Source organism: Geotrypetes seraphini, chromosome 12 (genome assembly GCF_902459505.1).
Source record: "Geotrypetes seraphini chromosome 12, aGeoSer1.1, whole genome shotgun sequence".
Classification (NCBI taxonomy): Eukaryota; Metazoa; Chordata; class Amphibia; order Gymnophiona; family Dermophiidae; genus Geotrypetes; species Geotrypetes seraphini.
In genome coordinates, this window is record NC_047095.1 from 83,054,309 (window position 1) to 83,073,996 (window position 19,688).

The 19,688-nt window shown below is 41.7% G+C and overlaps 1 protein-coding gene across 1 annotated transcript in view; it reads left to right on the forward strand.

Annotated features, from left to right (window-relative positions):
- The window catches only part of LAMC2 (laminin subunit gamma 2), a 98,097-nt gene that overhangs the window by 22,491 nt on the left and 55,918 nt on the right, over positions 1–19,688 (forward strand). The window contains exons 5-7 of the mRNA XM_033917177.1: positions 12,859–12,995; positions 16,744–16,866; positions 19,473–19,662. Of these exons, the coding sequence (XP_033773068.1) occupies positions 12,859–12,995; positions 16,744–16,866; positions 19,473–19,662 (450 nt within the window). The remainder of the gene's footprint in view (positions 1–12,858; positions 12,996–16,743; positions 16,867–19,472; positions 19,663–19,688) is intronic.

Here is a 19,688-nt window from a genome sequence, read left to right on the forward strand (position 1 = left end):
TAAAAAGGGTTCCAGGGGAGATTTGGGAAATTATAGACCGATAAGCCTTACCTCAGTGCCAGGCAAAATAGTGAAAGAATTATAAAAAATAAAATTGTGGAACATATAGACAAACATGATTAAATGAGACAGAGTCAGCATGGGTTCAGCTGAGGGAGGTCTTGCCTCACCAATGTACTTGACTTCTTTGAAGATGTGAATAAACATGTAGATAAAGGTGACCCGGTTGATGTAGTGTGAATAGATTTCCAAAAGACTTTTGACAAAGTTCCTCATGAGAGGCTCCTGAGAAAACTAGAGAGTCATGGAATAGGAGGCAATGTTCAATTGTGACTATTGGACAGAAAACCGAGGGTAGGGTTCAATGACTATTTTTTTTTAGTGGAGGAGGGTAAAAAGTAGTATGCCACAAGGATCTGTGCTATTTAACTTATTTATAAATGATCTGGAAATTGGAATGACGAGCGAGATGGATAAATTTGCAGATGACACTAAACTGTTTAAAGTTGTTAAAATGCATTCAGACTGTGAAAAACTGCAGGAAGACCTTAGAAAATTGGAAGAATGGGCGTCCAAGTGGCAGATGAAATTTAATGTGGACAAATGCAAAGTGATGCACATTGGGAAGAATAATCCAAATCATAGTTATCAGATGCTAGGGACCACCTTGGGGGTCAGCGCTCAAGAAAAGGATATATAAATGTCTTCGTAGACAATACTGAAGCTTTCTGCCCAGTGTGCGACAGCAGCCAAGAAAGCAAGCAGGATGCTAGGAATTATTAGAAAAGGGATGGTTAACAAGACTAAGAATGTTATAATGCCTCTGTATCACTCAATGGTGTGACCTCACCTTGAGTATTGCATTTAGTTCTGGTCTCCTTATCTCATAAAAGATATAGTGTCCTTATCTCATAAAAGAAGCGTGTCCAAGATGATAAAGAGATGGAACTCCTCTCGTATGAGGAAAGACTAAAGAGGTTAGGGTTCTTCAGCTTGGAAAAGAGACAGCTTAGGGGAGATATGCTTGAAGTCTACAAAATCCTGAGTGGTGTAGAATGGGTACATGTGGATCGATGAAGTTACAGAGTAAAGCTTTTAAAACCAATAGGAGGAAATATTTTTTCACTCAGAAAATAGTTAAGCTCTGAAACGCGTTGCCAGAGGACATGGTAAGAGCGGTTAATGTCGCTGGTTTAAAAAAATGTTTGGACAAGTTCCTGCTAGAGACAGACATGGGGGAAACCACTGCTTGCCCTGGATCGATAGCATGGAATGCTGCTTCTATTTGGGTTTTTGCCAGGTACTTGTGACTTCGATTGGCCTCCGCAAAGACGGGATACTGGGCTAGATGGACCATTGGTCTGACCCAGTAAGGCTATTCTTATGTTCTTTAATCTCTCTCCTTTTTTTTTTTTTTTTTGTAGAATGTGTGTGTGAGGATCATGATTCTTGAGTTTAAAATGGTGGTGGTGGGGCTGTAGGCTAGGGAGCCTGACAGTTAATTGAAGTGGCCTATAAGGTTGAAGATGTATCTGATCACCACATTATAGGGTAGGTAGAGTACCCACCAGCCTTGCACCATATCTATTCAGAATCATAGATTTTATCCCTCTGGTTTCCAGCTCTGCAAGGGTTGAATCCAGTGGACCTCTGATAATGTTTTCCAAAGACCAAATGGTGGAGAGTGGGATATGGCTCTGTAGGGAGATTTCTCTTTCTCCCCTTTCTTTAAGATTACTTTTTTCCAGACTCCACTACTGCTGTCTGATGAAGTGAACCCTAGTGAATCTGTTTAAAAACTACTTGATCTACCCTTGCTGAATAGAATTGAGCAATCCCTCTACCTCTGCTTGCTTGTTTGCTGTCACAGCCATAGCCAGAGGGCTGGTGTAGAGCAGCAAACTTGAAAGCCAATAAAGCTTGCAGTGTAATTTGTACGGAAGTTGGGCTATGACCAGCAAAGAGTTAGGGGGAAAGGCACAGATCGTTAAAAGGAGACCTGTCGGGTGGCTCAGGTGATTTTCTGGATGAGGGTTCAGGAGAACAGGATAAGGCTAAGGGTCAGGCAAAGTGATCATTCATTTTCTTGATAGAATCAACTTTGCTATAGTGCTTTAAAAAAAAAAAAAAGGTGTTTCAATAGCATTGCTCTTGAGTGAAAAAAGATCAAAAAGAGAATGCTACAGTTTTAGCTGCTTTTAACTTAGAATCCCCATGCACACATGAGTGGAACAGTAAATTTTTTGCATTCAATGAACTTCAAGAAGTCAATTGAGGCAGTTGTAAGAGACTGATTTTGCATGACACGAAGATAAGGAGGATTGTTTGTTTGGGTTTGTTTTTTTGAGCCTGTGAAGCTATTACCTTTTCTAGCCAGGTGCACTCCTGACAGGGTTCCAAGGCTTTTTTCCTCCTTATTTGAAAAAAAATATTTACAGTTTAAATTTTTTTTCTGCAGCTCTCTCTGTGGTCCAGTGGCGTACCTAGGGTATGTGGCACCCGGGGCCCATCATTTTTTGACACCCTCCCCCCCCCCCCATGTAAAAATTTTTTTTTTTTTTTTTTTGCAATAACCATGAAATGGAATAAATGGTCAGAATAGAAACAGGCAGTGAAAATTTTCTTTTATTGAACCTCATATATGTATGGAGCGCTGGTCTAGGACATGGCAACTCAACTTCAATGCCAAAAAATAAAAAATTATGCACCTGGGCAGCCAAAATCCATGCAAGTCTTATACCCTTAATGGCGAGATCCTAGCAAAAACGGTAGCAGAACGAGACTTGGGGGTAATCGTCAGTGAGGACATGAAGTCTGCCAATCAAGTGGAGCAGGCTTCATCCAAGGCAAGACAAATAATGGGTTGCATACGAAGGGGTTTCGTCAGCCGTAAGGAGGAAGTCATTATGCCATTGTATAGATCCATGGTGAGGCCCCACCTGGAATACTGTGTGCAATTTTGGAGGCCACATTATCGCAAGGATGTGCTGAGACTGGAGTCGGTGCAGAGAATGGCCACCCGGATGGTCTCGGGACTCAAGGATCTTCCATATGAAGAACGGCTTGACAAATTACAGCTATACTCGCTCGAGGAGCGCAGAGAGAGGGGAGACATGATCGAGACGTTCAAGTATCTTACGGGCCGCATCAAGGCGGAGGAAGATATCTTCTTTTTCAAGGGTCCCACGACAACAAGAGGGCATCCGTGGAAAATCAGGGGCGGGAAACTGCGAGGTGACACCAGGAAATTCTTTTTCACTGAAAGAGTGGTTGATCGCTGGAATAGTCTTCCACTACAGGTGATTGAGGCCAGCAGTGTGCCTGATTTTAAGGCCAAATGGGATAGACACGTGGGATCTATTCACAGAGAAAGGTAGGGGAGGGTCATTAGGGTGGGCAGACTAGATGGGCCGTGGCCCTTATCTGCCGTCTATTTCTATGTTTCTATGTTTCTAACTATTATTCCAAACATAACATAACATAAATTATGTCTGAATTGTCATGACATCAGAAGTACATATGGAGTAGTTGCAGGTGATGCTTGGGACAGTTCTGATTATGTTAGTTCGGTTTTATGTGTTTTTTGAATAGAAGGGTTTTTATTTCTTTTTTGAAGGTTTTGTAGTTTGTGGTCGAGGTCAATAGGTTGTAGAGTTGGGGGTCAAGTGTTGCAGCTCGAATGGCTAGGAGGTTGTCAAACAGTTTTTTTCTTTTGACGTTTTTGGTTGGAGGGTGTGTGAATGGTGCATGAGTTCTCCTATGTCTGTTTGAAGTGGATTGAATTATTTAGCTGAAGAAATTAGTTACCCCCCCATTCCACACACAATAATTCTCTTCCATTTTTGTTCCCATTATAAAAAAACACTGATAAGTTCCCAGGAAAAAAATACATTAAAATAAGAAGTGAAAATAAAGGCCCCTACAGATGAGAACATAACATAAGAATAGCCTAACTGGGTCACACCAATGGTCCATCATGCCCAGTAGCCCATTCTCATGGTAGCCAATAGTGCTGCCCGATTCAGAGAAAAATATTTCATTCGATTCGATTCACCCTGTTGAATCGATTTTTCGATTCGATTCACTGTTAATGACACAGCTTTTTAAGTTTAAACAAAGTACAACAATAAATTTCACAACAACAATAAATTTCACAAAGTACTTAAAAAAAAAAAATCACATTTTTCCTCTAAAGCAGTTCTGGAGACATTTGCTTGAACAGTCTTTTTTCCCAGTCCATAAGCAAGCAATATGAAAAAGATTTCCTTAATTATCTACTCAAACATTTTTGCTATTTACTTTCATTGTACCTAGACTATTATTCAGTAGAAAAAATTTAGTTTGTTCAATCAAGCAGAACATTCACTCATAGAAGTCCAATGTCCACACAGGATTTGATTGAACAAACCAAATTTTTCTACTGAATAATAGTTTAGGTATACTGAATAGCAAAAATGTTAAAGCAGTAAAAGCAGAAAAGCAGTAAAAGTCAATAGGTTCTCCAAGTGGGAACAACCTGATGTCTCAACACTTGAGGAAAAGACCACGTAATAATGTTTATAAGATAAATCATATAAATGATTATACTAAAGCAGGGTGTCCTCAGCGTGAGAGGTAAGCGAGAGGAGAGAATTCTCCAGCGCTTTACACAATAAGGCACAGGTTAATCACCCTCTGCCTGCAGTGCACACCATCATAGGACACCTCAGGTATGCTCAAATTAATCAATGTGATAAATTAAACAGTGATAAACAATTGGTCAATCACAAGAGTGCAAGATCAAACAGGTTGTTCCCACTCAGAGAACCTATTGACTTTACTGCTTTTCTGTGTGAGTAGATAATTAAGCAAATTTCTGATAGCCTACAGAACTGATTCTCACCTTCCATCCCCAGCCCCCAAGACTTACCAGACCCACCCTGCCGATGTATTTACTTACTGCCTGAACTGGATATTAAATCGTGGGGAAGAGAGGAGAAATGCGGGGAAAGAGCCAGCCAAAACTAGTAGTTGTTGCTGCTGAGTGCACCAATCCAGGGCAAGCAGACGCTTCCCCCATGTCTTAATAACAGACAATGGACTTTTCCTCCAGGAATTTGTCCAAACCTTTCTTAAAACCAGCTACGCTATCTACTTTTAACATAACTTCTGGCCACTTCATTTTTAAGCTTAGATCTTTCCTTCCAAACAGAGACCTTGCTAGATGTCAAATACAGCACAAGGTAACTTCACACGGACTTAACTGTGCAGGAAATGAATCTCCTCATACACCCACCATATAGTGCAAAAATGTGCAAAGGTCTGTTTTTTTCTTTCGATCACTACATAGCCTAATGCCACACAAGCAGCGCTGTTACAAACATATTCTGAAGGTCAATGCTAAGGTTGACAAAGTTTCCTTCCTTGGACCAGAAGGAGATACTGACAAACCACTGGAAGAGATTCTAAAACAATCATGAAAGGCATAGAGAGGGTGGATAGGGACAGATTCTTCAGACTAGCGGGGACAACAAAAACAAGAGGTCACTCAGAAAAACTGAGAGGGGACAGATTCAAAACGAATGCAAGGAAGTTTTTCTTCACTCAGAGGGTGGTGGACACCTGGAACACGCTTCCAAAGGAGGTAATAGGACAGAGTACAATACTGGGTTTCAAAAAGGGACTGGATGACTTCCTGAAAGAGAAGGGGATTACAGGGTATAGATAGAAGGTTACACTACAGGACAAAAGCGAAAAGCATATCTGAGTTTTAGGGTAGGAGCACTATCAGGTCCTGGACCTGAGGGGCCGCCGCGTGAGCGGACTGCCGGGCACGATGGACCTCCGGTCTGACCCGACAGAGGCAAGTCTTATGTTCTTATGTTCTTATGTTCTACCCAGAAATAACACCCAAAGACCCACTCAGTGTGTGAACCAGTTGAGTGGAGTGGACTAACTGGGGGTGGAAATGGGCCCAGAGTTTGCTCAGCAGAATTTCCCAGACTACCTCTTCCTCTCAACACACTGACATGCTACCACCACCACCAACACTAGGAACACCTCACCGAGTATGCCAGCAATGCTTATAAACTTTATAAAACACATTATTATATTTTCTTATAAAGCATATATTTTAACTGAACTCAGCCTTGCCATTCACAAAAATAGAAAAGTTCCCATTTCAAGCTGTCTCATGTACACTTTTCAAATCTAACATATTGTAATCACAAAACAGAAAATAAAATTATTTTTTCTACCTTTTGTTCTCTGGTTAATATTCAAATCTTGTTGGTCCCAGGCTCTTGTTGTCTTGCTTGCCAGGGTCTCCTTTCTCCGTGCTAACCATCCGTCTGCCATCTCTGTCCTCCCCTTCCGTTTCCCTTCCCTCTCCCGGAGATCTGGCATCTTTCCTTTTTTTTGTCTCCATCCACAGATTCACCTTTTCTCAACTCCCCACCACCCCAGGATCCACCATCTCTCCCTTTCTGTTCCCAACTATCCTCCTATCCAGTATCTCTATCCCCCCTCCACACCATCCCCTGTTTCCAAGTTCTCTCCCTTTCTGTTCTTTCCCTCCCTAAATCCCATTATGCACCATCTCTCTCCCACTCTTCTGTTTTTAGACCCATTATTTCTAACCCCCAAAGTCTGGCATATGCACGTATCTTTGAACCCCCTCTTCCCTCTCTCCCTCTGTGTACTTTTACACCAGGACCCCCCTCCCCCGAAGGTCTGTCCCCCCTCCGAAGGGCTACACCCCACCCCTGAAGGCCTGCACCCCCCCGAAGGACTTTACCTCCCACCCGAAGGTCTGTCACCCTCTGAAGGCCTAAACCCCACCCCTAAAGGCCTGCACCCTCCCCGAAGGATTGTACCCCCCACCCGAAGGTCTGTCCCCCCCTGAAGGCCTGCACCCATCCCGAAGGCCTGCACCCACCACGAATGCCTGCACCCACCCCGAAGGCCTGCACTGCACCCCCCTGAAGGCCTGCACCCCCCTGAAGGCCTGCACCCCCCCGAAGGTCTGTACCTCCTGAAGGCCTGTACCTCCTGAAGGCCTGCACCCCCCCTGAAGGCCTGCACCCCCCTGAAGGCCTGCACCCCCCCTGAAGGCCTGTTCCCCCCCTTGAAGGTCTGCACCCCCCCAAAGGCCTACACCCCCCCCGAAGGCCTGCACCCCCCTGAAGGCCTGCCTGCCCCCCTTGAAGGCCTGCACCCCTTGAAGGTCTGCACCCCCCCCCGAAGGCCTGTCCCCCCTTGAAGGCCTGCCTGCCTGCCTGTCACCCCCCTCCCCCTTGAAAGCCTGCTTGCCTGCCCGCCCGCCCCACCCTGAAGGCCTGATGCCCCGACCCACCCCGAAGGACTGCTCGCCCCCCTGGCCTCCCCGCACCACCTATGAAGCAGCCGCAGCAGGATCGCGAAGTCAGCGTCAGCGATCCCTGCGCTGCTTCCTGCGCCACGGTCCCGCCCCTCCTCTGACGTCAGAGGAGGGGCGGGATCGCGGCGCAGGAAGCAGCGCAGGGATGCTGACGCTGACTTCGCGATCCTGCTGCGGGCTGCTTCACAGGTGGTGCAGGAAGGTCAGTGGGGCGAGCGGTCCTTCGGGGGTGGCGGGGGACTGAACGGCAAGGCCGGGAACACCCCCTTAGGGCTGGCACCCGGGGCGGCCCGCCCCCCCCGCCCCCCCCCTAGGTACGCCACTGCTGTGGTCTGTGAAGTTTTGAGTTGGATTCAGTTCCCTCTGTAGCTCTTTGTGACCCTGGGCAAGCCACTTAACCCTCCATTGCCCCAGATACAACAGTGTAGATTTTGAGCCCACTAGGGACAGAGAAAGTACCTGCATATATGTAAATTTCTGGTATATCAAATCCATGACCTTACAACAAGGAGATGACAGAAACACTTAGGGGGAGAGTGGCGCAGTGGTTAAAGCTACAGCCTCAGCACCCTGAGGTTGTGGGTTCAAACCTAAGCTGCTCCTTGTGACACTGGGCAAGTCACTTAATCCCCCCAATGCCCCAGGTACATTAGATAGATTGTGAGCCTGCCAAGACAGATAGGGAAAAATGCTTGAGTACCTGAATAAACTCATGTAAACCATTCTGAGTTCTCCTGGGAGAATGGTATAGAAAATTGAATAAATAAATAAATAAATAAAATACTGCACTTTGATTTTTAATACACTGCCTTTCATATAAGAACATATCTAAGTGGTTTACATAACAGATATAAATAAAAAGATAGGAAAAGACATAGTTCAGTCAGGATAGTTGATAAGAGAAGTGTAGACAACTCTTGGGTGCTCCAGTGCTAGGCGGGAGCATCTTTCTACGACAACATCTAGGTCCCTTGATTCCGTGATGGAATACTAGTGGAAGCCCACATTGGCGTGCTAAAACATAGCTGTGCCCAGTTAGACAGCAAATGGATGTGTCTAATAGCGACAAGTATTGCTTGGAACTTATTGTATTCTGTAAGCGACATGTGTAAGTGGCAGCCCTACTCACATCCCTCCCACGTTCTGCCCAGAGGTAAGTGTCGTTTGCAGTAACATGCTATGTAGCACTTATACCTCTAGGTGGCACTTTCTGTGTACTTCCATGTGCAAGATGTTCACAGTTGCATGAACTTAGTATAAAATTGCCTTTATAATGAGGGACTGTGGTGCAATTTCTACCCATGAAAAAAGGAGCCCAACTTGCAGCTGCTCCAAGGTGACCTTCACCTCTCTGGAGGCCCTTTCCAATACCGTGGATTAGGGACCTTTAATTTGACTAGAGAATGGCACGGGGACAAATTTTTCCCCGTCCCCGCAGGAACTCATTTTCCTGTCCTGTCCCATGAGTTCTTTTCCTGTCCCTGCCCCATCCCTGCAAGCTCCGTCCTCATCTGCACAAGCCTCAAACACTTTAAAATCATAAGTGTTTGAGGCTTGTGCAGTTAAGGCTGAGCTTACAGGAATGGAGCAGGGACAGAGACAGAACTAACGGGGATGGGACGGGGAAATTGAGTTCATGCGGGGATGGGGAAAGTTTGTCCCTGTGTCATTCTCTAAATCTTGAGGCACAAATGAAGAAGATAAGTTAGACATTGTCACATCAGTATCCACATTTGGAGAGAATGGGAGAAAGGAGATATGGAACACATAGTACAAAGGATGATTTATCCAGAAATAAAAAGAGAGACTGTGAAAATTGTTAGTAGTAGCACACATTAACAGCTTAGTAAATAATGAGTAAATAATGTCTAATTAAGCTCTCTAGTAAAGTTCTTCATAAACAGGATATTAGAAATTAGAATACTAGAAAGTGCTACTATTATGTAATGTAATGTAATTTATTTCTTATATACCGCTCCATCCGTTAGGTTCTAAGCGGTTTACAGAAAATATACATTAAGATTAGAAATAAGAAAGGGACTTGAAAAATTCCCTTACTGTCCCGAAGGCTCACAATCTAACTAAAGTACCTGGAGGGTAATAGAGAAGTGGGAAGTAGAGTTAGAGGGAAAATAAAAAGAAAATAAACATTTTAACAAGACAGCATTGATCTAAATACTTTGGAAGGTAGAAGAGAGGAGAGAAAGGAATAGAAGCAGAAGGGGGAGCCGTTGAACAGTAGAATTCTGGAGAAATTTAAATGATAGAAATAGAACAAAACAAAGACAAAAGGCAAAACAATAGATAAGATTAAAGATAAATCGTAAGCTGGAAAGAAAAATAAAATAAAACTTTGTCTTCAATCCACAGTTTATTATATCTTTGTTAATCATATAAATAGTTACCAAAGCAGAACATGTATAGAAAAGTACAGAAAAACAAAGCATTAGTACATTTACTATCAAAAACAGCAATTTTAATAGGAAATAATAATCTTACTACAATGTGGTAATTATATACACATTTGCCCATTTAATGCAGTAAGACCTATTTATGAATAATGGCCATTAATGTCCTTAACATGTTCTAAAGTAGCAATGCACTTTAATAAACTGTACATTTTAATAATAATTTAAAAAAAAGAACCCTGAACTTGACCATGTCTGGCAGGTCCTGGATGGGGGCTTCAAATTTTGCACTATCTGATGTATGGCAGATCTGGCCTATGACATGGCTACAAAAACCTTGCCCAAAATTTAAAGAATTAACCAAATGTAATAAAGGTACAATCGTATTCTATAAAGAACAATCTCAACTAAATGTACGTTGTAGATAGTTAAAGTAGGGGTTCATTCACACAAAAAATCACAAAAACAGGACAGTTGACAAAATCATAAATAAACGGAGAAAAATAAACCTCAATTGTGGGTCGCCAGGACTACACAAGTACCTAAGCTCACCACCTCATCACGGGTTTATAAAAAAACTCCGTACAGTTATAAATTACTTTCATACTTCAGCATCTCTTTAGAAGAATAGTTTTCAGAAAATTCTCAAAGGATTTGAAATTCAACGTCCTATAATTTTCTATAAGTAAGTGAGACAGCCCCAAACTAACTATATATATGGCAATCAGCTACAGCTGTAGATAAATTCTAAACAACGTCTAGTAGCTGACAGCTGACAGCGTGGAGACAACTTTGTTAACGAATCCCCTGAAGTAGCCTGCTTGCAGGCGAAATAGAAGATCTTTTCTATCGGGACGAAGATGTTTCTTCAGATGAGTGTTTGACTCTCTTATACACGCTAAGATGCAAAAGTGTTTAGCCACGCTACTAGACGTTGTTTAGAATTTATCTACAGCTGTAGCTGATTGCCATATATATAGTTAGTTTGGGGCTGTCTCACTTATAGAAAATTATAGGACGTTGAATTTCAAATCCTTTGAGAATTTTCTGAAAACTATTCTTCTAAAGAGATGCTGAAGTATGAAAGTAATTTATAACTGTACGGAGTTTTTTTTATAAACCCGTGATGAGGTGGTGAGCTTAGGTACTTGTGTAGTCCTGGCGACCCACAATTGAGGTTTATTTTTCTCCGTTTATTTATGATTTTGTCAACTGTCCTGTTTTTGTGATTTTTTGTGTGAATGAACCCCTACTTTAACTATCTACAACGTACATTTAGTTGAGATTGTTCCAAAATTTAAAGAGCCAGGTAATGGCCCCTCCTAGAGCAGACGGGCTGAGCCACAGGTGAAGTAAAGAAAGTGGGTCTGGGACTGGAGACGTGTTGGAGCAAGTGTAGAGGAGTGGTGAAGACGCTGCCTGTAGCTGCTTCTCTCCTCTCTACAGCCTAGATTTATTTCTTTTAATAATTTCTATTCCGCCTATCAACTAGGTGGATTACAAATGAACATACAGGGTTGCCATATAACTTATTTTGAGGAACTATGGGATCAATTAAATTATACTTTTTGGCGTCACACTTTTAAAATGGAACGTATGGTGGCCATACAACAGGGACATTATAGGAAATTTATGGATATTTGAGAGCCATTGACCAAATTTTGTAAGGAGTGATTGTTGATTTTCCCCTTTTGATAATACACGTCCAGGGTGGGAAGATTTTTTAAAAATTTTGAGTGCAAATTTTTGGATAAGTAAAAGGGGGGGATGATATATGTATTTGTCATAGAATATATTTCTGATTGAATTTAAGTGCTGTTAAAGTGTAAATGATTGTATAATATGTTGCACTTATTTATGGCTTTAAAATGAATAAAGATTTAAAAAAAAAAAAACAAAAAAAAACAAATGAACATGCATAAAATGAGACCTACAAAAATACAAATTCAACTAAAAACATACTAAAATACAAATTCAGTAAAAAATAAATTCAGGAAATAAAATAAATTCAGCAAGTAACAAGATCCTAGGAAAAGTACATCAAAGCAGGAATTCCTTTTACAAATAAAGTGAGTTTTCGATAGTTTTTTGAATGTTACAAAGTTAGAACATAATCTTAATGGTCCATTCAAAGCATTCCACAATTTTGGGCCAGCTAAAGAAATAGCTGACATCCAGGTCTTTTTATAATGCACATCCCGGACACATTCGAGTGACAGTTTCAACAGCTTAATTTGAAATTAGTCTTATCTGCTTATACAGCTCTTCTCATGGGTGCCTTATGGACAGTTCTGTCATGGGACAATTCTGTGCACGTGCTGCAAAGTAGTTATAAACCCTTCTTCCTGAGTCATCAAGACGCAGGAGGGTATGCATGGATTCTGAATAGCATTCCCAGTGGCAGTGGGGTGGAGGAGTCATGAAGCCGAGCCAGCGTCCAGATGGTAACTGGAGTGGTAATGCCACATTTGCCACTTCTAATCTGTGCAATCAAAATAAGGCCTCATGATTTCTGACAAGTTCAAAGGGAAATGAAAAAGTTACCTATTCAGGGACGCTTCTGAATAATTCATCCCACTTTTAGTCGGACATCAACACTTAACGCAGGCAAGGCACCATCAACACAATACCCTTATGTTTTAATCCCTTCTTCGTTCCCTTTCCTATATTGATTGTAGTTCTTCCCATTACTTTCCTCTCGTTTGAAGTAAGTCGGTGTTTCCCTTATTAAATTGTTTGTCTCCCTTATTTTTATTGTACATCGCTTTGAAATTTTGAAAAAGTGATTTTATCAAATTCTAAATAAACTTGAGCTGGCATTGCATCGAGATTCGTCAAGCTAGCTTGCTAGAGAAGCACACTGCAAAGACTGGAATTTCACCATCATTTAACACATCCTCATCCTTGCGCTTCTCCCAAGCATGATTGTGAAAGAAATAGCAAATCGCTTAACCTCACTTCAATGTAGCCCATGAGCTCTTTGGGACAGGAACTCTGAAATCATGGGATTTGTCTTATACAGTGCAGTATTTCTATTTTAGCCTGTTGTAATATAGTGTATCCATGATGCTGACTGCTCTTTCTGCTTCACAGATGCAAGCCAGGTTTCTATAATCTGGATGCAGGAAATCCCAATGGCTGCACTCAGTGTTTCTGTTACGGGCACTCATCCTCGTGTAACAGCGCTGGCAATTACAGCATGCACAGGATCACCGCCTCCTTCCCAAAAGGTATCATGTGCTAGAAATCTGTAGATTCACTTTCAGAGGTTTGTGTTTGTCTCATGGTTCAGTCCTGCAAACCTCTTCCAGCACCTGGCAAGACCCACTGGGTCTTTCAGTCTCAGCTGTTGTAGACGTGATGTTATCCAACTCCAGCTGAGCACATACGGGGAAAGAGCAGGTACTTGGTTGCAATTTAGGCTGATGCTAGTGGAAACCATTCAGTCTTTACATTGCTTGATAAGCAAAAGTGCAAGAACTGTTTTTTCTTTAGTGCTGCCAGCAACAGTTTCTCTGAAAGGGGAAAAAAATATAGCCTTGAAAAGTAAGAGGAGAATCCTCTGTGTGTCATTTAATCACTAGTTAAAAACAGAAACTGCCTTAACCTGTCCTGGAGGGAGCTGATGCAAATACCATAAGCTCTTTCTGACTGCGTCTGCGTGCTATCTCATTCGCAGGTTGACGCAGTCAATGATTACCTGCTTCCCTGGCCTTCATCAGTTACAAGATTACTGCTTAAAGAAATATTGATAATAAATTGAGCAAGAAAGTCTGATGAAATTTTGAACAAGGAAATAATTTGCTCTTATTTATGGCTTATACTTTATTCCTCTTTCTTTCTTCTTTAAGCAGAGCAAAGAATGCTCTAGAATAGTGTCTCTCAAACTGTGTGCCTTGGCACAGTGGTGTGCCACGAGAGATTCCAGAATATTACTTTATTTTTAAAAATCCCCTTCATACGTATACAGTAGAATAAATGACATGTACGTCACATATGCAAGAGTCTGTCAATGTTATGAGCATCTGAGCGTAAGGATAAAACCGCCCAGACAAGAATCATTCTGTGACATGATTGGTCCTTGAAAACTAACGACAAGTAATTTTATTTTTTATGCAGTAGTTATCCTAACTTGAGCAACAAAGCAATCCAGGCTTTGTTACAGTTTGGACCTTCTTATCTTTGTGTACTTGGATTTTCAGCTCTTACAGAAATAAAAAAAAAAAAAAAAGAGAACGACTGCGGATGGTGGATAATGAAATGCATGTTTGCTTGTTGACTATCGAGCTGTGTTTTGAGTTAATGTGCACTCAAAAACAAACTCATCCAATGCATTGATTAGCAGTTCTATCTGCTTTAGTTTCACCATTGTTACAGTTACCCATACATAGCTTAAAGAACTTTAAATAAATAGCTCTCACATTTAATTTTTGTTGGTTTTGTAATATTATAATTTCAATTTATAATGTGCCACGAAAAACATTTGCTCCTTTTAGTGTGCTGGAGCTAAAATAGTTTGAGAGAGACTGATCTAGATGTTTCAATTTATTTGTGCATTCAGTGGTGCTACATTTTTAATAAAAACCACTGAAATACCCCAATACATGTGGATGTCCCAAAGTATGTATGCCTTAAGTTTCCCCAACAATGGCCTCTGAAAATTAATACTATACTTAGAACCTTAACTTATTAAGAACATAAGAACTGCCATCTCCAGATCAGACCTTCGGTCTATCAAGTCTGACGATCCGCACACATGGAGGCACAGCCAGGTATATACCTGGCGTAATTTTAGTCACCCATATCCCTCTATGCCTCTCGTAAGGAGATGTGCATCTAGTTTGCTTTAAAATCCTAGAATGGTGGATTCCGCAATAACCTCCTCTGGGAGAGCATTCCAGGTGTCCACCACTCGTTGCGTGAAGCAGAACTTCCTGATATTTGTCCTGGACTTGTCTCCCCCTTAGCTTCAGTCCATGTCCTCTTGTCCGTGTCACATTGGACATTGTAAATAATTTTTTTTCCTGCTCTATTTTGTCGATTCCTTTCAGTGTTTTGAAAGTCTCGATCATATCCCCTCGCAGTCTCCTTTTCTCAAGGGAGAACAATCCCAGTCTCTTAAGTTGTTCCTCGTATTCCAAGTTCTCCATACCTTTTATTAGCTTCATTGCTCGTCTCTGCACCCTCTCCAGCAGTTTTATATCCTTCTTTAGGTTGGGAGACCAATGTTGGACACAGTATTCCAAGTGTGGTCTGACCATTGCTCTATAAAGCGGCATTAGAACTTTCTCTGATCTACTCGTGATTCCTTTCTTTATCATGCCTAACATTCTATTTGCTTTCTTTGCCGCTGCTGCATATTGTGCCGACGGTTTCAGGGTCTTATCTATCAGTACACCCAGGTCCTTTTCTTGTTCGCTCTTACCCAGAGTTGCACCTGACATTCTATACTCGTTGCAATGTTATATCTTCACTCTAAGTCAAAAATTTCTTCAATTTAATTCCATTCTTGGTGTTCTTTAATAGATAAATATTCTTCAATTAAATCTTCATACTTTCATAACCTATAGACCTCAGAAACACCACTCCTTCGCCCTATATGTAATCTCTGTTAGCGGGGAGAATTATGTGTTAAATCCTAACAGGTCTAGGTTACATTGCCGTTTTTACAACATATAAATATAAATTTACTTATCTCAATGGTTGTTAAAGTCTTTTAGTACTTATTAGCAGACTGAGCAGCTGGATCCGACATGTTTCGCTATGGTTTCACCAGGGATCCGCCATATAACAGCGATATAACCTAGACCTGTGAGGATTTAACACATAAATTTCCCCAAAGTATGTATATGCATGTGTAGGTGCCCAATATTGGTGCTTCTGCCTATAAATGATACATACACAAAAGTGCTGAATAATTTCTTTGCTTTTAGGGCTGGGTTCAGTAAATGTTGCTCAAAATTTGTCACTGAAAAAACTTGGCACTGAATGGTATCCTTAGGGGTGTTCCATGATCGTCACCCTTTATAAAATAACGCATAGCGCCAGGATCTGCATCCAAATATACCAACTACAACCTGGTGCATCAGTTAGGCATGGATCCTCCTTTATTCAGTAATACTGGGAAAGCTGGCATGGGGGGGGGGGGCAGATACCTTCAGGATGGGCAGGAGGCATTGGCTGTCAAAGAGGCTATTATTGGGTAAGGTGTGAAGATTGGGGGGGATAGGGAGGGTCCATACATCAGTGCATTCAAACACGCCTCAGGTCTTGTGAAATAGGAAATTCATGTCTGTATTCTATGCCTGCCCAGACAGATCCCCTACCCATGCCCCCTTGCCATCTAGAAGTGCTCTTCAAATGTGGCCTCTCCAGACATTTAAATGCTACCGTTCCCATGTGAGGATGCTTTTAAAATAAGGGAACTCGACGACATGATATGTTTTCAGTGATGGCTCCGCAACTTTGGAACACTTTGCCTCAGCATGTAAGAGAGGAAAATGATTTGAGTCGTTTTAAAAATAACTTAAAAAGTTTACTTTTTAAAGATGCTTTTGATCTTTAAATTATGTTCAAATTTTATATTAGTTTCCGTCCAGGTTTTCGCTTTTCCCTTCCTAATGTTCTTTCCATTTATGGCTTTCCTTTGTATTTTAAAGCATTGAATTGTAGTTCTGTCCCTTTTTACCTTGTGTATTGATTAGTCTGTAAGTCTGTTGGTTTAACCCATTATTTTAAATTTTAAATGATATGTCTAAATATATGCTTATATTTTTTATTAATGTATCTCGCTTAGTAAAACTAAATAAGCGATTCATCAAACTAAAATAAAACTTGAAACTTGTAATCTATATGTATTTAGCTTTATGGTGACAAATATAGAAGTGCTTTCTGAATATTGGGCCGGGTGTGATCGATTATGGAGTAAGGAATCTAGTTTTTGTTGGGTAAGTCAGGTTCTCACTTGTTGTTCCACAGATCCTGAAGGATGGCGAGCAGTCCAGAGACAAGGATTCCCTGTAACTCTGCACTGGTCATCTGTCCACCACGATGTGTACGTGACTGCCAGCCAGGCCGACCCTGTGTACTTCACTGCACCTGGTACAGGACAATACACCTTTATGTCAATTAAAGAGTTGCAGACTGAATAGCCTCTGGGGAAGATTCCCCTAAACTGCACTAACTACATAATTCCTGATGGCTTTCAGGCGCTTTCTGTTTCTCTTATCTGCTGCCTCTTCCATCAGTCTCTGTTACTCTCACTGTATTCTCTTTATTTGTTCTTTTCTGTCTTCTTTTCTCTTGCTCCCTTTGCCAAGATGAAAACCAACTACAGAAGTGAGGAAAATATGAATGTCATAAATTGTGCTGAACCAAAAAAAAAAACCTCTATTGAAACACATTTAAAAGGAGGAAAAAAGACCTCAGATTCCCCTCAATGGCAGAAAGAGCAATACTGCCTATTAAATGGGGTCACTTCAGTCATCTGTCAAAAAATCCTCCTCACAGACTTATAGCAAAGTATACGTATACGTTTCATAACAGCACTGTTTGCACATCTATATATAAATGAACGGAGAAGCAGCAGCACTTATCTGAAAATCCGGATCCTCTTTTTCTTTTCTTTTGCCAAGAACCTTTTGTTCTCTCTCTCTCTTTCAGTCTCTGCTCTCACTTCCTGTTTGTCACTGCTCTCTCTGTTCTTTCTCTTGCTCATCTCTCATGCCCTCTTTTACCCTGTGGCCTCTCATGTATTCATTCTTTCAGGGACTCTCTCTGTCCTCCTTCTGCCACTGCAATTCCAGCTGCTCTGATCTAGACTTATATGTGTGGGGAAACTCGGTTAGGGTTAGTGGGATATGAGTTGTATGACTAGTGTAGTGTATTGCAAACTGTGTGCCCTGAAGGATTCCAGGTATGCCCCGAGACACCAGCACGAGAGGCACGTCCTGTAGTCAGTCAGCTGGCGCCTCTGCTCCTTCTCCTTACCCTATCTTATGCAGCACCCCCCACCAATGGTAATAGGAGGCTTAGGGCCACGGCTGGAGGACATCCGCGCATGCATGGACGTCAACATGATGATGTCATGTATGCGTGTGATGTCATCGCGTCAACGTCCACGCATTTCCGGGTGCCCTCAAGCCGCAGCCCCGAGATTAGTGTGCCAGCAACTTAAAAAGTTTGCAACACACTGGACCAGTGGATTGTGTATGAGTGTGTATTTTATGGTTGGTTAGTTCATGACCTGTTGACTGAATAGGAATAAATGGGGGGGGGGGGGGGGGGGGGAAAGGGGAATGTATGGTTACTAGTTCATGACCCGAGCTTGGGTTTGTGCTAGTGAATATGATGTTTTTGTGTGTGTTAGGTTTAGGGAGGGTGTGGCGCAGTGGTTAAAGCTACAGACTCAGCACCCTGAGATTGTGGGTTCAAACCCATGCTGCTCCTTGTGACCCTGGGCAAGTCACTTAATCCCTCCATTGCCCCAGGTACATTAGATAGATTGTAAGTCCGCTGGGACAGACAGGGAATAGTGTTTGAGTACCTGAATAAATTCATGTAAACTGTTCTGAGCTCCCTTGGGAGAATGGTATAGAAAATTAAATAAATAAATTAAATAGATAAATAGTGGTTCATGACCTGAAGCTTAGTTCTTGCTAGAAAATGTGGTAGGAATAGGATCCAGCTCTGTGGGTGCAATGTTGAACAAACTCCTTGACTGTGTTCAGGGAGAGGTCATTTCCATTTGGTTTAGTACCCCCAATAATTCTGAAAAGTTGGCTTCTATGGTGGTATGTCTGAGTCTGATACCACAAAACACTAACATTTGATGGTAATGTTTAAAATTTAATTCAAAAAATAGTGCTGTAAAAATGCTCAAAAACCAGATAGTAAATAAATATATAAACTAAAGTGATGAATGTGCTCAGACCACCTGAAACTAACTGGTCTTAGAAAGGAGAGTGACCAATGAACTGGAGAACCATCACGGCACATATCATTCTCCATAACACCACCAAAATCGGAAAGAACATACTAAACGGAGCAGCAAAAGATTAAATATGCACTTTCTGATCAGAGACTTAGGCCTATATAATCAGCCAAAAAGTGTGTGAAAAATTAAATATAGTATTTATCTGAATGCTGTTGGGTTGAAGATACTCCAAACAGTACGAACGGGCTTAAAGTCCAAGGCCGTCCCAAAGTGTCTGTCGGGGTCAGAGGTGAGCATCATCCAGTGAAAATCATAAAGTGTCCACTCTAAATAGTCTCTGATCAGAAAGTGCATATTTAATCTTTTGCTGCTTCGTTTAGTATGTTCTTTCCGTTTTTGATTTTGGTGGTGTTATGGACAATGATATGTGCCGTGATGGTTCCTCCAGTTCATTGGTCACTCTGCTCTAAGACCGGTGAGTTTCGGATGGTCTGAGCACATTCATCACTTTAGTTTATATATTTATTTATTTGCTAGTTAGTTTTTTGAGCATTTTTACAGCACTATTTTTTTGAATTATAATTCGGGAGTGCTGTCTTTAAGTGTTTATAATCCCCGTTATATATTTGTAATGTTTAAAATTTGCAACCTTTGAAGCAAAAGTTTATTCAGGGCTAAGAAACCGCAGATCTTTTAAGTATTTTCAACAGTTTAGCCTTTGGCTTCATTCCTTTCCTTCTCTTGCTTTTGGGGGTCCCCTTTTTCTTTGCAGCTAAATTCCTGGGAGACCAGCGTCTGAGCTACAGCCAGGTGCTGTCCTTTGATTTTCAAGTGAACCAGCGTGGGCGCCGTGCTTCAGCCCATGATGTAGTGCTAGAGGGAGCTGGTATGCGAGTCACTGCTCCCTTGACAGCTGCTGGAGACATCCTCCCTTGTGGCATTACCCGGAGGTACACGTTCAGGTAAGCATAGAGGGGCTTATAGAACT